This window comes from Xiphophorus couchianus, chromosome 9 (genome assembly GCF_001444195.1).
Source record: "Xiphophorus couchianus chromosome 9, X_couchianus-1.0, whole genome shotgun sequence".
Taxonomy (NCBI): domain Eukaryota; kingdom Metazoa; phylum Chordata; class Actinopteri; order Cyprinodontiformes; family Poeciliidae; genus Xiphophorus; species Xiphophorus couchianus.
This window is the reverse complement of record NC_040236.1, coordinates 27,703,682-27,726,197: the sequence shown is the minus strand read 5'-3', so window position 1 is coordinate 27,726,197 and position 22,516 is coordinate 27,703,682. Positions and strand designations below refer to the sequence as shown.

Here is a 22,516-nt window from a genome sequence, read left to right as displayed (position 1 = left end):
ATGCTGTCTCTCTTTTTCTCTGTATACAGACAGTACACGAACAAACTGCCTCCCCTCTGACACTAGCACAGAGATGCAGTGTGTTTGTGTGTGTGAGCGGCAATTTCTCAGTTCACTCACGCTCACAGTGTTTGCTTGTAGACAAGGTCTGCATAAAAGCCTCAGATTTAACATACATGTTAAAACCTAAACAGAGCATCCAGTTTAATGAAGTTGCTCATAATTTCCCGCAGTATTTGTTGAGTATCATGGCGCTGCTCATTGTTCTGAGCTGAAGAAAAGATCCTCCTGGAAAGAGCTGAGTTGTGCTGAGCGGTTCACAGACCCATATGCCTCAACAGAAGGAGGGGTGTGGATGCTTAGTGGGAATCTTGCTGAGCTGTAAATGAAACAAAACTGGAGCCTGATAATGAGCTGAAAGGCAATCAGCTGATTATACGAGGTTTTCTTATTCCATCAGTTTGAGCTCGACGTTCTTCTGCCAGGTGTTTCTCGCTATCTTCTGTTAAAAAACTTGCGAAATTAGTTTTAGCCAGCAGGACTATTAAGATTCAGCCTCAGTTAAAGTTTGAACAAACTATTCGCTAATCAGTTCTGAGAGTTAAGCAAGATGGGATCTTAGAAAATGGCCAACGTGTCATCACGTTCAACACCCTCTTTTTTGCCACTTTTGTTTAAGATGTGTTAAAAATCTTTTTAAAATGTCGGCTTTTACCACAGGAACAGATCTACACTCAAACAAGTGAGCTTTAAAATCTTTGTCTATGTCTTTTCTCTGCTGCAAAGTTCAATTCAATTTAACAAATGTCTTCTTGAGGCACTTTACAAAAAAGTCATTTCAGTTCAATCCCACATACATTTCAATTAATCTTACTTATCAAATGGTGCGTTAAGCTCAGTTTGTTATCAAAATTAGTTTTAAAAGGTTTTCAATCTAAGGAAACCCAACATATTTCAATGAGTCATTTCCTCCTCCTCGACGAGCATGTAGCGACAGCAGACAATCGCTTGTGTTGTGTCGTTGACTGTAAAGGAATCCCTCATGCCGAGCGTCATGCATTTAGTGACAGTGGAGAGGAAAAACTCCCCATTAACAGGAAGAAACCTCCAGCAGAACCAGAACGTGGCTCTATACGCGCAGCGATCTGCCACAGATATTTCTAAATGAAACATAAAAAGTGAAAGGTTAGGGAGAACGTAAATGCTCATTTAGCCTTGATTGTCACAAAATAATTAAATTATTGCTTTCACTGTTACTGAAAAAAAAACTGGCAAATCAAGAAAAAGAGATATTTTATCTGTGGCTAATCTTTAACTTATAAAAGATTAACACACATTTGCTTAGCTTGATGACATGGTTTCTTATCTTTACCGTTTTCAAAAAAGGAAATTATTTATGTCAAAAAAAAAATGTTTTCTTCTCAATAACTTTGACAGAAATAACAGAAATAAAGCATTATGATAATTGCTGATTAACTATATTCAAGTCTATTTATATTAATGAAACCAGTGGAGACTTGCACTGAGATTCAAATCTTAAAGGTTGGAAAGCTTCCTTACCAGCACCCTAATTTTTAGCTCACTCCACAGATTCTCTATCATAATAAAGTTTCCACTCCAAAACATTATATAACAATATAACTTTCAGTCACAAGGAACATGTTGGTAAATATAAAAGCCTAAATCTCCAAGGTATATGGATATATCTGGGTTAAATTATAAATATGCTCAAAGTAAATGTTTCACTTTCCTTAAATTTTCATTGTAGGATTATGTCTCCTTTAGAAAAGCACCTTTTAAAATTAAACCTCGCTTCTCCAAAAAAAAGATATAAAAATAAGTCAATAAAAATGTAATAAAAAATAAACTAGCACAAGGAGATACAAACCAAATTATAAAGTACATTTTAATATATAACAAAAAAGAGGAAATTAAAATAATCAAATATTACATCATTCAAATCAAAATATTCACTGCCAAACATTACATTAATTTTGAGGCAGATTAAAAGGGCAGAAATGAATTTGCCAGTGTGATCTCATCAGGAAGGATATTGTAAAGAATCAGCGGTCCAGCAAAAAAAGTTTAATATTCTTCGGTCCTTACTGTAGTGTGACCAGAAAAGCTCTGACTGAGCTATCAGCCAGAGGTATGAAGTGTCTCTGTGAAAAAAGAATTAGGATACGTCATTACACATCCACTTCTTCTTTTAAATGTTCAGGTATGGATTTCTAACACAGATATATATTATGTTTCAGCAAAAGAGTGACTTAATTGCATTTAAACAACAGAATTGAGCTTTTTTATTCATTACATAAAATATATCAATAACACTGGTAGTTTGGAGAAAAAGTTAGGACACCCTACTCGCTAGCCTTACCCTCTTTTAGTTGAAAAATCTTCTTTTTGCTTCTAAAACTTTTCACAATTTAACTGGAGCTGCGTTCTTGTGAAGTAATTTGGGCCACTGGTATCATTTTCCCATCCTTGAAAATGAGGTTACTCTCCACTGTTGTTCAGTTGTTTGTATGAGCCACATTGCGCTCGTAGCCTTGTACAGACAAAGCTCATTGTTTTCACTGCACTGGAATTTAGAGCATCGTTGAAATATGTGAGAGTTATGTTAATTATAAGATAACATGAATTAGAATTGACTGGAGGGCAGCGTGTGATTGGCCCGGAGTGGTTCTGTTGTCATCCTCTGTGTCTATAGCTCACAGGCCAACAGACATGATGTAAGAAATGGTAATAATGTGATAATGTGTTTATACGGAGGACTGGGAAGTTTAGTGGGACACCGTCATCTGGTCCAGCGCAGCTCATATGAGCGCTGCCAGCGGAAATGGTTGTAAGGGAACTGTTTTCAATTTCTTTTAAAAACTTAAACTTCTTGTTTCCTTTCTGTTTCAGTATTATTCGAATCTTCTACTTGTTTCTCACTAATAAAGAAATCAGTTGAAATACTCCAATAGGAAAGCTGATATCCAGTTCCTCGCACACTGTCATGTTGTAACCATAAACTTTCATTAATTTTATTTGTATTGAGTCCCAAGCTCAGCAACCTTTGCAACTCAAGCAGCCATTTTTTTCTTTGTGGCTACAAAATAAAACTTGTATTTTGTAAAATGAAACATTTCTCTCTGCAGGGAGAACCAATCACATTCTGCGAGGAGAGTTTTGCCAACCATCGCTCGAGTACGATGAAGAACTTCCTGTCCATGGCTGTCAACCTGCAGCTCTTTAAACAGGTACAGACAGCTGTGTATGTTTATCTCTGTTCCACTGGCACTCCTTTCTGCATGTTGGAGATAACAAAAGTGGTGCAACCTTTTAAAAATAAAAAAAAAAAATGTGGGAGTTAAGTTTGTTTTCTGTTCTATAATTTAATCTGTGTGAAAAGGGGCATATTTTTTATCATTCTTGCTTATCATTTTCTTCTTTCGCAGTTACTTACACAGTGTATCTTGTTGGTGTAGCGTATCTGAAGAACACACAAGTAAAAAAAAACAGGACAGAGGCTTTATTTAGTCACCGTCTAGGAACTGCACTTTTGTTAGGATGCTTAAGCGGGTTTTTTGTTGGGAAGTGATTGTTACAGATGGACGCCATCTCTCAGCAAACTGTCAGCTGCTCAGAGTTAGCGGTTAGTATCTTGACAGTTCAGTTGTTCAGTGAGGAGGAATTTAGAAGAGCAAAGCCTGGATTATGGACGGTTACTGACCCTTTCAAACTGTTTACGGTCATTATCTCCCTGCCCCAGATTTTAATGTTTCTCTGTTTATTCAGTTTTTATCATCAGCACAAACAAAAGTGATAAATTAGGGCTGTAGAGTCCACTGACTGCATAAAACAATAACAAGTTTGCATTCTGTCCTCAGCATGTTTGTGCCAGTCTTTGAAAGCACAAAAAGCGCATGCCAGACTGTAATTCATGCCGTAATGAATGTCGTTTCTGCTCTGTGGTGCTCAGTGTCTTGTCTGCTTAAGCAGGTATTCTCTACTCATGTGTGGTTTGTTTTAAAAACAAACAAAAAAAAATCACTCATGTATACTTAATGTTTTCCCTCCAAGTCCCTTCAGTAATGCTAAACTTAGCGAAGCCAGAAGAGGAAAGGCACCTCTGGCTTTCCTCTCGCTCTTTTTCCCTCACCTCTTTGTGCTCTTTGACCCATGATAGTTGTGTGATTTCCCCTCGAGAGTACAGAACAGCGGCCCTCAATCAGCCTTTTGTTTCTCTGGACACCCTTTTCATAATTTTCCCAGGCAGAGGAGATAGTGAGCATCAGTTCAAAGCCTCCTCCGGGCCGGCTGCCTCCTGAAGCGGTAGCATTGGGAAACAGGTCCTTATCTCCTCCTCCTCCCCCTCTCGAGAGCAGGGGATGGGGTGAGCTTATCTGCTCCACTCCTCTTTCTGCTAAAGAGAGCAGGGCCAGTGGTTTTGCCCGAGCGATGCTCTGACCATGACCCACATCCGCTCAGAAACACACATGCAGTGCTTCTCTTGCATGGCCACACACATGCGCGCATAAATTTTTATATTGATAGGTACATGCTGTGAGAATGAAGATGTGCTCTTGGTCAGTAGTTTCTTATTCAATAGTTTTATCTCAACTACTTTTATGTTTTGGCCAATATTTCCCCTTATCCTGTTCCCAGACACATGGTCTACATACTGACAAACACACAGGTAATGGAAACAAAAACCAAGACAAAAATTGCAGAAGAAAATTGGTCTTCTATTTGAAAAACCAAACTTGACCATTGGTCAAGAGCAAAATGATCATTCAAGATAAAAGTAGTGATTGCAGCTTTTGCAGCTCGAGTTTGAGTTCATAATGCAAAGATCTGTCTGGTAATTCATACAGTGAGGAATAGGAAATCAATTCCCTTGTTGTCTGAGTTGCAGTACATTGGAGACCCATTAAGCTGGCACTGTGCTGGGACTTAAGTGTTGTTAGTCGAGTCCATCCTACCATTTTTCAAATAACCACACTGTTGTTTAATACACTAAAATTGTGTCAACATTCATATAGATACTGTAATTTGTCCTCCTGTTCTGACCAGTAAACAGGACATATTATGGAAAATTCTCATTTTGCAAGTTTTTGTATTTCCATTTGGGTTTCTACTGCTTATAATAACAGGCCAAGCTCTTAGAAAACAAGCTTTTTTGGTGTCTGGAAAATGAACCGTTTCAAAAACTGCCCGATTGTTAAGTCACATTTGAAAGGCACTGCCCATTTACCTAGCAACCCCAGCCAAGCCAAGCCCTGTCACCTAGCAACCCAAGCAGAGGTCCCTCATGTTTGGTCAGCTGGTTTTACTGCTGTATGTGCTGTACAATGGCTGCTGGAGAAAACAAGTGTTTTGTTATTGACTTACCTTCCAGGAACTACTTGCTGCATTGTAGTTAGTTGTGCAAGAGGCTCTATTTCTGCTTCTCAAAGATGCACGGTTGTATAATTGTGCACCTGTTTGCAGCCATGTTCACATAAACGTTTAGTTGGGAGGGCGTGGCCAACAGCACCTTATTTAAAGCGACAAGGTGCCTTAAAACAGCTCATTCTGAAAGGAGCTCGAAGTAGTCTGAACTGAGCAAACTAAAATTAATGTTTTTGTGCAAAAAATGTTTCAAACATTTGATCCAAGTCATACAATTAAGACAGTGCCACCAAATACATAGAAAATGTATGTGAACTTTTGATTTTGAATAAATTAATAATTAAGTCTATGACATGTTATTTCTCCAACTTTTGTGGCATTTAACAAATAGAAATAATTTGATCATGCTAGCTGACCTAAAGCAAGAGGAGCTTGCTTTGATTTAACTTCAGAGAGTAAAAATGCTGTACTTTCATACGGTCTATGCAAACTTCTGGTTTTAACTGTATTTTTATTTTGAAGGTCTGCAGGTATGTTGGGTTTTATGATCTTTTGAAAGTAGAACAGTTTCCACAAAAGTTGCATTGCATAAAGCCTTAGTAAATCTTGTTTTAGTCTCATATTTAATAGATTTTATCTTTTTTTAATTTAAATAATTTACCCCACTCTCTAGTGGAAGTCCATACATCTTAAATAAAATCAAATTCACTGTAAATTATTCATTTATTTATTCTTAAAACAATGCCCAAAGTCAGGGTTTTATACTCTTGGCCTTACTGATTTTAAACCTTCAAAATTTAAACCATACTGTTGGACTCTGTTGACCTCAGTCCACATTAAACAGTCCAAACCACATGTGAATACCTCTGAAGTGTTACCTGAGGTGGAGGTGTTACCATAACTTAGCAGGAAATTGCTTTTCTACATGTACTTTTTTGATTGATTGTAAGTGTTTTTCACTCCCTTTAAATTACCCGTTTAAGTAACAGTCCCCTCATTTGAGCAACATGGAGCTGTTAATCTAAATCTGCAGCACATTATGAATAATTGGGAGACTTAAATTGCTCAGTTAACTGAAAGAGTTTGTCTTTTTACTAGACAAATTTTACTGACAAATCTTACTTTGCAATACACCTGGTTATATTAATGTTAGAGAGGATATGGTTAAATTACCATTGTTTTAATGAGTTTATCTGACCTATCAAGCGATAATAAAAAAGAGCGTATTGGAGTGGTGCAGGAAAGAAAACCAGAACCCAAACCATAAATAATTTTATCTTTTTTTTCTGAGTAATAGTCTTTACACTAATCCTAAAATACACACGCAGAGGCCACATGCTTCTTAAAATGTCACGTATTCACCTTCTTGCACACACAGGCTCTTTTTTTTTCTTTCTCCACTCGGTCAAGCAGTCCATCTTTGTTCAGAACAGAACAAGTGGGAGAAATCTTCAGAAAGAATGCGGGGGAACATCTGTCAACATTAACCTGCTTCCTATCAACCGTCTCCAGCTCCTGCACTCACTCAGACTCTCAAGCACACTTCGATTGTCATGTGGATATTATGCAAACAGAGATAGAGTAAATGAACCCTTTTCTTCTTGTTGCAAGAGCCTGAAGGGGCACTTGTACCCAGATGGTTTACTGCCAGTAGTCTTCTATATGTATATTTATTCAGTTTTGGTGTATATGAGCAGAATTGCCAAGGCAGTATTGGAAAGAGTTGCTTAAAATAGTAAAGCCAATTTTAACATAAATCTTGGATCTCTTAATGCATTTCCTCTATAAAGTATACAGTTAACAAGCATGTGGCACCACTGAACAGATTTCAGTACTGTCTATTTCAAATGTTTCCATCCGCGCCTCATGAGATTTTGAGTTTTTTTTTTTTCCTGTACACTTGATTGACATCTCTCCTAACATATCTTGCAGTGTCAACAGCTGCCACTTACTCCTTAGTCGTAGTCTTTACTCAGGGGAACTCTTTAAATAAGGAAGTGTTTGGACTCCTTTTAGGCTCTACATTCATGTAGCTCTAAATGAACTTCTGTCAATTCTTTGCTTAATTTCTGGTTATGCAAACTAGAGGCCAAACAAACTGAGGCAAAAGCTACAGGATCAATAACTTTCCCCTTTCTTACCGTATGAAAGCCAAGTTAAAATAAAGTCCCTTTACTATAAGATTATGAAGATTGATTTTGTTAAATTCACAACCTTTGCATGGATTTTTAATTGCAATTGGCAAAGCAACTTTTTTAGCAAATAAACTAACTAGGTTTATAACGGTGCTATCTTTATGTTTCTATGCAAATTTGGACATTTTTATGTACATTTGTTTAATTCTGCAATATTTTGCCTAAGACCATGTTAGATCTGACCTCCTTAAGTTGAACAGTGGCTACTGCAGTTGAATTTTCCTATTGGTTATAACACAACAGCTTGGTTAGCATATATGTTGCAGACCCACTATTATTATTATTATTATATTATTATTTAAAATAATAGCTTGCAAAATAGTTCTTGCAAGCTATTTTGCAAGAGAAATGTAGAGATATTGAATTGTATTTTTCCATTTTACAATTAAAGACAATGAGATGCATTGAGTTTGTGGCTGTCAGGTGAGAAAAAGTTAAATAGATCTGAAAACTGCAATATTCTAACATCATCTGTATTTTGTGTTAATAAATCTGACCCCAATTTGGTCTTGGAATTTTAAGTGCTTTTTCTTCTCTCTCTAAAAGCAGAGAAAATGACTATCTCCCCTTTGTTACTGTGTTTGTGGCACTGCTCATGCAGATGTAACAGATGTTTTTTTTTAGTGGTGGTTTACATGTTTGTGATCACAGCCTGCCGTTGTTGAGTAATGTCCAATTAAGGCCCACAGCGAGGCAGGTAATCTGGCCGAGGTTTGAGTGGGGGTGCAGGGTGTTTAAGTGGAGGCTCGGGCTAGGTGATGATTTGGGTTGATTATCTCCGCTAATTGGACCAGCCATGTAGCGGAGCAGCCGATGGAGTCGGTCTCACCTCTCATTAAAATGATCTAATGATTAGTTTCCAGCTCTCCTGACCAGAGGAGCGGGTAGCCGTGTCGGTCGCTAGTTAGCAGGCTGTCCCTGAGGACATGCACCCAAGAACAGGCTGTACTGGTGTTACACTGCGGACGTGCTAACACAAGGGGGAGGAGTAGGATTGTTGCGTTCAAAAAAAAGTGGTCTGACAAAATGTTGCTGTCAAGTTTTTCTTTCATTTTTGGAAGACTATTGTGCCATTTGTTAATTATTAAAAAAGTTAAATAGCGTTTGGAAGGTTGAAGGTTTATCTCACTAATTAATGATAGCAGTTAAAAAAAAGTTTGCCTTGAAAACACAGATGGATTTTATACATAAATTGTAATTATTTTCATTATGTTGTTGCAGATTTTTACCTGTTTTTCCACCTACTTGGACAAAGAAACATGGCTACAACTGAAAATATTTCTGCTGTCAAAGATCATATTAATATATAAACATATCCAAATGTATGTATATGACTTCTGAAAGTGAACTTTTCTGTGTTTTAAAGGACTTTGTTATATATTTTTATTCAGTTTCTAAAAATGCTAGACAATATATTACCCATTTTCCCAGAGCATTATTAGTTAGCAAAAATATTGAGACTTTACCAGTAAAGTGAAACTTGGGCTCAGTTAACATAGGGATTCCTAGGATTGTTTATTAAATTAGGAAGATTTTCATTGTTAATAACTATGTAAAAGCATTGTATTAAAAATCCAGCTTTGACAGGATATGCAACAGAGTTAAACTACTCCTGCTGTGGCAGCAGATTCTTTATAATGGTCCAAAATGTGCTAAAGAGGCTTTGATGCGTTTGTAACTGTTATCTCTTTCCTCTATTTTGATTTAATCATACTCTGCAGGAGCCCAGCAAGCAAACTCTTATCGCTTTTTTATCCGAAGAATGCACTTAGTTTATTAATTTAACTCGACGAGTGTTTGTTATTGTTTATTTTGTGACATATTGATGTGCTGTTTGTCACTGAGCTAATAAAACGTGCAGCTGTCTCAGCTGTTAAGTGCTTATTTATGACGTGGAGTTTAGTGGGCTCTGTGTTACAAAGGGAGGAAATGAAACTTCCTCATGTCTCAGACAGTGTGCAGAATTTAGACTGCAGCTCTAATCCCTCATCTGCTCCATATTAACATATCCCTATTACCTGGAAACCCACCTAATCTCTGGATGTAGTTTCCGTCAGGTAGGATTAATAACACCCCTCTGAGGCTCAAGTGTTTGAATCTGTGTATATGTGAGTGTGCCCCCTCTCCCTCTTCTCCTCCACTCCTTTAATAAGCATGTTGTAATTTATGGTTGCAGTTCATCGACGGACGGCTGGCCAAATTAAACGCAGGCCGCGGCTTCACCGATGTGTTTGAAGAAGAGATCACAGAGGGGGGCTTCTGTGGAAGTGAGTAGTGCCAGACTTGTCTGTCAATAAGATTAACTGTATTTATTTTTCATATTTATTGTACCTCATTGATGCTGTTGTGCTATTGTTCATGTGAAGCACAGGGAGGAGAAGAAAAATAAACCAAAAGAGTTATGTTTGACCTTTTTACTGCAGTAGAAATTGTGTTTTCAACCAAGTAAAGCTTTACGTGTTTAAAAAAAATTGAAATAAATATGTAAAACCCATTATGATGCTTGAGTTAGCATCATGAGCTACAAGTGTCATAAAATAAACTCCTGGTTGTTTAGTCGTGTTGCTCCAACTCAAAACTCTCAGTTCTGACACCAGAAAAGTGAAAATGAACAGACCCTCTATCACTGACTAAATTAGCTAAAAACAATGCCACTGTAAATTTACCACAAACTTTTCAGTTTATCCTAAGAAGCTCCTGGAAATCTTGACTCTTTTTGGGAAAGAAGAAGAAGTTGAAATGACAGAGCTGATCTTGAGTCTTTGGTTAGGCCCAACTATGAATCACCAGCATGTAACACTCTAATAAAAGTTAAGTGGAAGGATAACTACATCTTTGAGAGCTGTAGTTATCCTTCCACTTAACTTTTCATTAAACTACTTTGATACATCACTAAGTGAGGGCCTAGTTTCTCTATCAATGACCGTTTTTATTTTCTTACTTACCCTCCTCGGAGATGTCATTGACTCAGCTGGACAGATTCCAAGTGAGCCAAAGATTTTCAGTACAACTTCTTTTTTCCAACATCTGGTAACATGAAGATACAGACCAACAGGTTTTGGCTCTTGGCCTTTGTCACATACAGCAATTTTACTCTATATGTTAGAGTAAAAAAGCCGATGATCATCAGGATGACCATATTATAAAATGTCTAAATATATCACTCCGCTTAATAATTTGAAACAAGTTTCACTTTTTGCATTTAAACTAAAGAAATCGGTTAACTTTTCAATGATATTCTAATATATGGGTTTGTGCCTGGATTGTATTTCTGCTTCACATTTTTATGGTATATGAAGATGCATGGCTTTGAGTAAATAGCACTCCTGCATCATCTCTTCACGCATAAAGCAAATGTAAATAATCTCCTGCTAAGTCAGCATTGTGCCATTTATAGCACACATATAACATACATTTCACTGCTATGAAATGTATGTTCCTAATGATAATCGTACCTATTGTAATGCTGCGCTTTGCAAATGTCATGCCTGCCCTGACAGCTAGAGGAATCCCTGACTACAAGTTCAGTACTTCTTGCCAAGCTGAAAGCCAAAGCAGAAATTTGTGCGTGTGTGTGTGGGTGTGTATGTGTGTGTGTGCGTGTGGGTGTGTGTGTGATGTTTCTCTCTTTGTGAGCATGACTAGGTGGATTTTGTGGAAACTGGCAAAAAAGAAAAACCTGTTAAATTTTAGTGAAAGAATGAAAAATGCATCTGAAAACTAAAATAAAACATTGCTCTTGATCGCATGGCCTTTCAGAGTTTCCTTTCAGATTCCTGTTTGAATTCAGAATCAAAATTTTATCTCATGCTGACAACAAGGAAGCACAGATATCAGAAAAATCCTTTTCTATGAAACTGAAAAAGAAGTTTAAGGGAAAATCCTAGCAAAATATTTATCAATCTTCTTTTTATATTTCTTATTCATACTTCTTTTTATGTTTTTATATTTATCAATCTTCTTTTTATATTTTAATCTTCTTTTTTGATTTATAATGTAACAGTTGTGTTGTCCCTGTACAGCTAAGTACGGAAATGTTTAGATGTAATTTTCCTTTTGCTTCTTAAACAGAAAACTGAAGGTGTGCACTAAAAGAAACTGAAAGCAAAGCACCACAACCCAATGGTTTGGTTTTATAAAAGATTCTTAAAGCCTTAGAGGATTCTCAACAAAATGTCATAATGCAACTTTTATGGTTGTCGCAATTTGTGTTAAGTTTTAACTCTCAAAGATGAAGGTTACAGCTTAAATATTTATTTTGTTCTTACTTTTTTACACTTTGACGTTTGTGATCATCCAAAAAACCATGTTAACATCAGACAAAGATTAACCACATAAACATAAAAAAAGTGTTTCAAATGACGATTTTCTTTATTAAGTGGAAAAATTTGAGAGTTTATGTGAAAATATAGCTGCCCCTCCTGGTAAATCACACGTTCACCTTCCAAACCTTGGTTTGATTACTGCCAGACCTGCAGATTTAAGTAATCACTTGCATAGAACCTGTCTGACAGCATGAAGTAGGCTGAAATGTCACAAAAAGCAGCATCTAAGGCATGTGTTTCTGCCCTGTGTTTCTACATCATGCCAGAAACACATGGTCACTTCCATCCATCGGTCTACAAAGGTTTTAAAGTAATTTCCAAGGCTTTGGGACTCATGTGAATCACAGCAGCTGAATTTCCATTACAAATGCACATAAAACTTTGATGAAAAAACACAACTTTGCAATTGTGGTGTTTCTATGAAATGAGAAATGCAATTAAAATCGTGCGATGAATCACACACTGCCCCATCCTCCTCTTACCACTTCCTGTCTTCTTCGTCTTTTATGAAACCAGTAAAATCCGGCTGCTGATCACATGACTCTAGTGATGCAAAAAAAAAATATTCTATTGCAGTTTTGCAAAATACACAAATTTTGTCACAGTCGAAAACCTACCTCATTCGCGCACAAATTTTTTTTATCGAAAAACATATTTGGTTTTTTTTTATTGCCATGTTTCCATAAAGTTCTTCATTAATCCAATTCATTCATTTATACAATCAATGGAAGCGCTGCAGCTGATTGTCAAAAGTCCTCCAAAGTGATGGAAAAGACTAATTTCTAGTTATCACAAACACATTGTGGAAGTTATGATGTTTAGGGGGAAAACGTCTTCCACATAGAGCCTGGTTGGTTTGGATATTTATTTTTCTTTAATAAAAACAATCATAGTTTGAAAACTGCATTTTGTATTTACTTGTCTTTGGATGATGTTCATATTTGTTTGACGACCTGGTGTCAAACAAATATATGGCAAAAAAGAAAGATTAATAGTAAAAATATAAGAGGTGAATCTTTTTTCACAGCACTGTAAGTCATTCAGGCCTAAAACCTTTTTTAAGCTGTAGTTTATTTAGGATTGTTTTTCTGGGTCTGAGTGTTGCTCATAATGATTCATAATGTTGCTTTTGAATCATCCTGAAAACAGCGAGCGTCTGATGAAACGGTGATTAATTCATATCCCTGGTTTTCCCTCATCTCCTCAGGTAATTCAAGGTCCTACCAGCAATGGATGCACACTGTGAAGGTATTTACACAACGTCCTGTACAGCATCCAGCTTCTCTCTCCAGGTTCCTTGTGTTTCATTTTTATTCTCCACTTATATTTAATTGAAGGCCTGATTGACACAGCTCAGTGTTTGAAGTCTTGCTGTTGCCTTTGGAATGAAGGGGTTGCCTGAACGTACAGATCCAGCTGGAGTGTGTGTGTGTGTGTGTGTAGCAGCGCATGCAGCAGGACACTGGATACAGACAGGGAGGAAGACAGAAGCGATTTGACGTGACAAGACGTCCTCCGACATGACATGTTGATCTGGCAGCAAACACAGGCGTTACGCCGCTGAACCAGCCCAAGAACATACATCTCTTCCTCCTTCATCTCTTTCGGGCCCTTCCCTCATATCCTTTCCTTCCCTTATCTATCTGTCTTTATCTCTCTCCCCCTTTTCATCTCTGTCACCCCCCTCCTGATTTCCCCCCCGTCTCTCACTCTCCCTCACCCTCCCTATCTCCCCACGCCGTCAGCTAAGGCTGAATTAGTTCTCTAGAGTGCTCTTCAAAGGTTTGTTAAAGTTCACATTTCCTGACTGACAGGGATCTATAAGAGAGGCCTTCACCTCGGCCCCTCTCCTCCTCTCTTTCTGCCAACTTCTGAAACGCTGTCTGCCATTTACTCTGTTTAGCCGTTTAGTCGCCGTTTTGTGCTTACACTAAAGACCAAACTGAGAAGAAAACGGCAACTCTGGGAGAAAAGAAGAAAGACACTGAGAGAAACAGATCGGGCACCATAATGTCAGCCTTCCAAACTCAGAGGATGAATTGAGCACGTACAGTCCCCTCCATCACTCCTTTAGGCTTCTTTTTAATAAAACGCTCATGAATGCTGTGAATTGCTTAGTTTATTGAAGGTATGCTAGTTTATCAGCACCGTTTTCTGCTGTTCCTACAATATGACTGAGCGATGCAGAGGTCTGCATTAATTTTCAAAATCATTTCATTGGTCAAAGCTTTGTTTGGAATAATTTTAGACTTTTTATCTTAGAAGGCTGTGACACTGACACTAAATTTATACTACAAACAAGTCAAGTCCAACACTTATCAGGAGTTTAGCCACCTCTAAGGAGTTTAAGCAAATCAGTTTTAGAGGTTGAAATTTGATTTCTGATGCCTGACATTAACCTGAAGGGGAAAACGGAAAGGAGGAGGAGCCACCTTTTAATCCATCAGCATCAGAACCACCAGTGAACTTAGAAAGAGCCTCATATTGGGTGATTTTCTTTCTCCGAATGCTATTCCATGTTTTCATGTGTCCATTTCAGCTTGAGACATGACTGGCTTTTGTTTTATTTAAAGCAAGATTCTCCAGAGTTTGTGTTTCTTGTAAATATGTGTACTCACTGAAAAAAAGATTAACCTTCAGTTTTGGTATTTTGTATAAAAATGAAAAAAAAACTTTTACATTTTTCTTATATTTGACTTGTTGATCAAAAAAAAATTGGCTAATTTTTAATCCCTTTCTAGTTGATTAGTGTCTCATTGCTGCTATTTTTTTGTATATGATATTTTGCTTCTGACAAAACCTTTCTCAAACCCAATTTATCAGGTCCACTATAGCTACAGATTAATTCAAATAAAAACAGGAACATTTATGCACCTAAATCTTGTTCTTTGACTATTAAAGCAGCTATCTCTTTATGTGGATGACTCTTAAATCTATTGAAATCGAGACTGTCATCCTAGACTCAAAAATCATTTTGAATCACTTTATTAGTTTGTATCTCTTCAACATGTTTGACTCCATCATCCTGCATTGTGTGTCTGGTGGTGAATAATCGTCTATGTTTTTGATTGTGTTTTTTAATCGTGGTCACACTCTGAAAATAAAGTTTTCAGATCGTTTGAAAACTTTATTTTCAAATTTCAAGTAAGTTTCTCACATTTCAGGATTCCAACTCACTTAATGGTCGGTTTGGAAGATCAATTCAAAGCACAATCCAGCCCCTCATTTACAGTGAAATGAAACTTTAGTCACCTTTAGGAAACATTATAAAACGTAAACACGAACGTGTTAAGTTGATTTGTTCAATGGAACCAGGGTGGTCCTTTACATCTCGATTTTTATAGTAATAATAATAAAGCAGACGTACTTTCCCTTACCCATTTAGACTTTAATTAGTGCCTTTCTGCCAATAGAGGAATCTAAATGTCACACAGGGGAACTTAGCTGGCTCATGTAACATTTGAGATATCCTATTTATCGAATGTTTCAGATTCAGATACTTTTCAGTTTTAATTCATGATAAAATGCGTTTTTCTAAGTGAAGCCTTTACAGATTTTTGTGTTTAGTAATTATCACCAGAAAACATTTTTTTATATAATTTTTTTTCTTGATAAAATGACCTTTTGCATGTTGTTAACAATATCTAACTGAGTCTTTTTATCGGTTGAGCTCACCCTGGGTGAGCCATCTGAGCACAGACATTTTCCTCTCTACATAGGTGTAATAGGCTTTAGTCAGTTTGATTCAGCACAACTTCAACGTTTTACAAAGCCCACTTCAATGTCTGTTGGTTTACAGTTTAGGCTGTTAAAGTTGCAGTATGTAACTTTTACTTAAAAAAAAAAAGTTGTTTTTTTTTTGTCATGACGTGATGACAATTTCAACAAATACGTTAAAAAAAAGTTGTTTTTTTTTTTACGTATTTGTTGAAATTGTCATCACGTCATGACAGTTTAATATGAGACAGATAATCTGTGAAAGGATAGAGTTCCTCCACCTCCTCCCTGATCTACTATTGTTGTCTGAAGAAATGCTCCAAGTCAAAAATAACCAATCAGAGCCAGGTTGGTGTCTGACTGCTGTCAATCATGCCTGTGCATGTGTTGCGATGTCTTATGTCTTGTGTGACGACACTAAAAGTAATAAAATCCATAACATCCTTTAAAATCCCCTATTTTTGTCCATGTATGAAAGCCTGGTTTTGTGTGTTGATATGTAAAATCTTCAAATCTCTGAATATTGTTTTCTTTTTTATCACAGAGAGGAGGAGCATTTTTCAACACAGCTGTGTCAAAGGTATTTAATACTTGTTGTTGGGGGGGGGGTTTCAGTTCTTCTCTACAGAAAGAAGTGGTACTCTTGAATGTTATAATGTATCTTCAAAAACACGTTGATTATAATTGGTAATGTAGCTAGAAAGCATTGTTCATGGCTGGCTGTGGCGTTGTACGCTGTATAATAGGTGGTCAGGGTGCCCTTTCATGTTATCGCCTCCTGTTAGTGAGCGAGGCGCTCTCATCCAGCCTTTTGTCTGCGTGTTTTTACCACATGGATCAAAGAATTTCTTGATGTTACACCAAACCAGAACAGAATGCTAATTCAACATGTTTTGATTAGTAATCTGTCTTTGTGTCTGTGTGTGTTTCACCACTCCTAGGCCAAGGGTCATGCCAGGCGGGGCATTCGGGACTTTAAGGACAGACTTAAAGCAAAGGTGAGCCATGCACCTTCACACCTTTCCGGCACAGTTTGCTCTGCATGCCAACACACACACACGTACACAACTTTGTTCAGAGGCACGCAGACAGACACATGCCTCCCTCATAGAAACAGACAGGAAGGCTGCTTTACATGGAGTGTGTGATTCTGACGTAGGGGCCTTTTAATGACTGTTGAAGCCTGCTTAGCGCTTTGTTCGGGGCTGTACATTTTTAACTAGCGCCCCTCTGGCTATGGCCTGTCATGTCATCCAAAACCCCAGCCCTTCTTTCTCTTTTATTGTCTGCATATTTCATCAGTGAGCCTGTGATTTCCTCAAAGCTAATGTAACGAGGTGTATGTTTCCATAAGCCTGATGGATTTGATAAGGCAATAGCAGTTTGATCTGTCAGTGGGAAGCGAGGAGAGAGGGCAATGATGACGAACACGAGGCGTGCGCTTCGTTCTGCACAAACACATTCGGTGGAGGCAAACACAGGTGCAGAAATCTGTTTGATTTTGAAGTTTCATGTTCGTTCAGAGGAGAAATTAATTTGTGATTGCACAGAGTCTCTACTGCACTTTTTTCTATCAGCTCCAGGGATATGAGAGCATGAAGAATGTGTTCAAGGTGTATCATTAATATTCTATGCTTTTAATCTTTGAGAAAATTTGTTTAAAATATTAAGATAAGCATAGAAATATCTTGAGAGTAGGCTGGATGATGTGGACTTTTTTTTTTTTAATCATTTTATCACAATATTATGAGGAACTATGCACGATGGTGTATCAGGGCCAATGTAGAGAGGGAAAAAAATTCTGGCAAAAACCTCAAATTTTCTAGAACAAAACAAGGAAAATTCTGAGTTTGAAAAGTCAAGAATTTGCTTGAAAAAACATACATTTTTAGATGAATCTCAGAAATAAATAAAAAATAACATGGGAAATTAACAAGTTTTTTCTGCAAAGTTTGAGATTTAAGTTTCTTCTTTGGGTTAGAAATTTTTGCTTTTGTGAAAACATCTAAAATTTTATCATATGCATTTTAAACGCCAAAAGGGCACGTTTGTAGTCCTTGAGTGGGTTTTGTAGTTTTTTTTAAGATCTCGATGTTACCTTTTCTGGTTGTGTTCAAATACTGTATGCTTCTGGTATCAATGGGTACTATTTTGTTATCTTTTACTTGTATAAAGGTCTTGAAAAATTCAATAATTTGTATGACATGTAGTTGCTTTTTTTTTTTTTCACTGTGTACATAGTTGACATGACCAGTTACCAGAGGTGTCTCATATGGTAGAGATGTTTTCCCCAACTCGTTGCACTTTTCTGTTGCTGGTCACAGAAGACCAACATTTGTTTAAAATGTTAACAAATGTTTTCATGTTGTTCAGAGGAGAAATTAATTTGTGATTGCACAGAGTCTCCACTGCACTCCGTGGAGTGCAGTCACAAACATTTTGGATTAATTGTGCTTCACTAATCTGGAATAGACTTCCAGAGAACTGCAAAAATGCTGAAACCCTGTCTTGCTTCAAATCAAGAATAAAAACCCATTGCTTAGAGTTGCCTTTGATTAGAAATAACTGGAACATAAATTAATCTTAGTCTTTATTCCAATATCTTATGATGATGATTTTTGATGACACTGGTGACCTGTAAAGGTGACCCCGCCTCTCGCCCGTTGTCAGCTGGAGATGGGCACCAACACCCCTCCCAACTCCATGGGATAAAGGTGTAAGAAAATGAACGGATGGATGGATTTTTGGTGATGAAAATATGTTTCTTGTTTGTTGTTTTATATTTTCATCTTGGAAAGCACCTTGAATTGCCTTGTTGCTGAAAAATTAATAATTTTTATATTATTAATTCAGCAATACAATATTTCACTGCAAGAAGTACATAGAACTTGTCCTATTTAAGTTTCTCACATTAATCTAAAATCGAAGATTAGATGTGTTTGAAATTTTTCCATAATAAAAAAAACTGTTTTAGTAGGTAACATTGTTCATTACTGAATGAGTTTAGTTTAATGTTCTATCCTCCTGTAATCCATGGATACCATTTCAATTAACGTTTATGATTTACTTCTCCAAAAACACAAAAAAGGCAATAATATTCTCAGGTTTACTTGGATGTGTTAAAGATGTCTGAAAAGTACCAGAATGAGTAGAGTAGCGCGGTGCTGCTCCTTCCCAATATTGTTGCTGCACACTGCCAGTCGACTGGCTGAAAGAAAGTCTCTAAAGGTTTTGGGGGGATTTTTTCACGCTTTCAAGAAAAACAAATTCAGCTATTTTGACATATTTACAGTTGGAAAAAATACAATCATAGATCCAGAACTAAGGTATCTCCACCCTTAACTTTTACTAATGCAGCACTGTTTCTAAACTACAGCTTAAGAAATTTGAATATATTTGTAGCAAAAGGAGAAATAATTTTGTTTTAAATACAGTGAAATGATATTTTTCCTCAAGATTATCATGCTTATATTGGTCCATGCCAAACACAGCTCATTTATTTTAAAATGTGTTATGCAATGATTTTTTTCAGGCTATAAATTAAATTTATAAGCAGACTGATCTTTTAACCTGTGAATTAAATGTACTTTACTGGATGATGTGCCACATTTATACAGCTCAGAAATCCACACATCGGTGCTCACACTGATCACTCATTAGACAGAAAGTCTCAGATTTATATTCATCATCTCTTTCTCTCTCTCTCTCTCTCTCTCTCTCAGGAAGACGAAGAAGACGGGATGACAGTCCGTCCAGGGTCTCCCACCAGCACCAAGAGCCTGTCTCCAAGGAGACTGCAAAAGATGAGACGGGTACAACGTTCACCCACACATATAGTGATACAGAAGCACATCAGTAAATGAGTTATGCACATTTACACTGCCTGATCACACCACAGCTCAGTTTTCACTTGACCAACATGAATTCAGCCTTCCACTTTTGCACTATTTTCTGTCCACTTTCCTTTCTTTATATGATTTTTTCTCCTTTTTTTGTAGCTCCAGATCTTTTTTTTCTTTTTATCACCATCCTACTTCTCCCCTCTCCCCCCTCCTCACGCTCTCTGTTGGAAGTACAGCAGTTTGTCAGGGTTCCAAATGTAATCATAAGCATTTTTCCTTCCCTTTCAACGTTGTTGTACACTCAGTGGTTTTCTCTGAACAGCACGGACAGTCGTAGCAACTCATCTGCTGGTCAGCATTTTCTCTGAAGAATTTGCTTGTGCTCCAAAAATGGATTGCAAAAATCTTGTCTTTGTTGTATGCAAAGCTGGCGCTTGATGTGCAAAACACAAAATCATCAGTAAATATACCAGGAAAGATGACATGTTTTCTAGTTTAATTATAACAAACTAATGAAGAAGTTTATTTTTTCTAATTCTAAAAGTGAACATAAGTTTCATAAGGTAGGGGAGTTTCTAATTATGCACAGTGTTATGCGAAAGTATTCACACCTACTGAACTTTTCCAAATTGTGTCACAACCACAAACTGAAATTCATTTTATGTGCAAAATAGTGAATAACAGTGAAGCAAAGAGCAAATAATACAGGATTTAAGGATGTTTTTGAATAAAAATTAAAAAATAAAATCTGAAAGAGTAGCGTGCATTTCTGTTGAGTGAATACTTTAAAGAACCAATTTGTGCTGCAATTACAGTTGCAGGTTTAGGGGGAATGTCTCTCTAACATTCTTGAAATCTAGCAAATTTTCAGCAACAAGGCAATTCAAAGTGCTTCACATGAATTAGAATGAAATACAAACCAAAGGAAAGACAAAAAGGTTAATGTATAAAACTACATATTGGTTTCCCATGTTTAATAAGAATAGGTAGTCCATAATTAATTAACTAGTAGGGGTTTCTCTGGATTCTTGATCTGATTAAACTAAATGTTGGTGCTCCATGTTTGACTCTTGCTCTGGGTTGTTAAGTATATTGTACTTTCTAAGTTTGTTCTACATTTGTAAACTAATAGGAAGGAGTTTCTCTAGGTCTTGCTCCAATATTTAAACTATAAAGCTAAATATTGGTCTAAAGTAGTAAGTACTCCACAGTTTATAAAAGTAGCTAAATGTTGATCTAAGGTAATGAGTATGTCACAATATCCTAAAGTAATAAACTAAACCGTTTTGTAGATGTGCCGCTGATCTACACCATTCCATCCTGGCTCTGTGTTTAGTGTTGTTGTCCTGCTGGAAGGTGAATGCTGCCTCTAACCAGTTTTCTTTCAGAATTGTCGTACTCTCAAGTCTCATCACAAACATCACCACAGGATCATGCTTTCTGCTCAGAGTGTTAGTTTTCCTCCATTCGTGTCACTCAGAAATATCAATGTGTCTCTCCTCTGGCCAGACCTTCTGCCACAAGTTTGCTATGTTCCTTACTTAGTTTGTGACAAACTCCAGTAGCAGTAGCGGCTGGTGCTAAAAAAACTGAGGGGGGCGCACACAAACAAACAAATGAAAAACAAACAAAACAAATCTTAAAAAATAGCACTATTTGAACATGAATTTTGCCCTCCTTTCCTTCTGCCCTGCAAATTTCTCAATTACATTCTTGTTAAAGTCAGTCATCTCTGTGACTAGTCTTTTCTCCATTGACAACATGGCCAATGCATTCAGCCTGTCCTGAGTCATTGAGTTTCTCAGAAAAGTCTTGATTCTTTTCAGAGTTGAAAAGCACCTTTCAGCTATGCTAAGTTTCCCCCAAAAACTTAGCTTCATTGCATTGTCTAGGTGGCTGCGGCTGTTTTCGTGCCGTTTGCATTTTTCTGAAAGATGTTTTAAGTCTCTTACCCCAGTTGTTGTCCACATTGCCTCCGTGCCAGAACTTTGAAATAGCAAACACGGAAAGCAGTAAAATGCATTGCTTAATGCAAACGTAACCGTGAATCGACCTAACGAACTGCAGCTGCGCTAATGAGTCGAATCGGGGATTGTCCAATCACACAATGTTTTAAAAATAATTAGCCAGTACTGACGCTCTACCAGTAATGACACAACAAAATGGGTGTGTCCGGGACGCAGAGCGCTGCGCCCTGTGGAAAACCTTAAACAACCAATTAAAAGTCAGCCTCAGATCACCTGCTTGCCAAAAGTTGATGCGCCTACATACACACTCATTAGGACGGCGCCCTGCACATAGGAAGTGTGCACAATGTGAGCAATTAGAATTATGTATTTACTATTTTAATAAATTCTAACATGTCTATTGGACACACAGTATGAATAAATACATTTCTAAGTATTTTGCAGTTCAGAATAGAAATCATTTATTATCTAAACAATTTAAAGGGGGCGGCGCCCAAGCGCCCCCTACTGGCCAGCCGCCACTGTCCAGTAGCAATTAAACATTCCTTCCAGTCCTCCATAAAAATGGAGTGAATGACTAATAGTTGTCCTTTTGACCCTTTCCTCCTTCCTGCACTGTTTGTGCATGTATTTTATTGTCATGTATTTTGGCTACTATTTTGAACAATGCTCTCCTTTTGCTATCGGTGAACATGAGTTTGTTAGTAGGTTTGCATTTTTACTACATCCTTTTTGTTTTTCAGTCGTGGTTTGAGCAAAATGCTCAAAGCTTTGGGGTATTGTTTTATAACCTATCCCTGCTTTTAATTTTACCGACAGATCTGACAGATCTCTGATCTGTTTACAAGCAAGTAAACTCAATTTACAAATCACCTGATGGCAGTTGTTTACAAAATATTTTACTTTAGGGGTATGAAGCATCAGAAGGGATCAATACAAATGCACACCACATACTTCAGATTTTTATTTATTCCAAAAATTGAAAGTGATACTAAAAGAGAATAATTTACACTAGGACAAAATCCTTTTATTTGGGATAAAATTTCAAGTTATTATCTGCAGGCTATGTGGAAATGCATATTTGCAAG

At 37.1% G+C, this 22,516-nt stretch overlaps 1 protein-coding gene across 2 annotated transcripts in view; it reads left to right on the top strand.

Annotated features, from left to right (window-relative positions):
* Nucleotides 1-22,516, top strand: part of dennd1b (DENN/MADD domain containing 1B) — a 141,296-nt gene that overhangs the window by 101,073 nt on the left and 17,707 nt on the right. For both annotated transcript variants that reach the window (XM_028027618.1, XM_028027619.1), the window contains 6 exons: nucleotides 3,147-3,248; nucleotides 9,754-9,844; nucleotides 13,110-13,150; nucleotides 16,164-16,199; nucleotides 16,561-16,617; nucleotides 19,342-19,431. In XM_028027618.1, coding sequence (XP_027883419.1) covers nucleotides 3,147-3,248; nucleotides 9,754-9,844; nucleotides 13,110-13,150; nucleotides 16,164-16,199; nucleotides 16,561-16,617; nucleotides 19,342-19,431 — 417 coding nt within the window. The remainder of the gene's footprint in view (nucleotides 1-3,146; nucleotides 3,249-9,753; nucleotides 9,845-13,109; nucleotides 13,151-16,163; nucleotides 16,200-16,560; nucleotides 16,618-19,341; nucleotides 19,432-22,516) is intronic.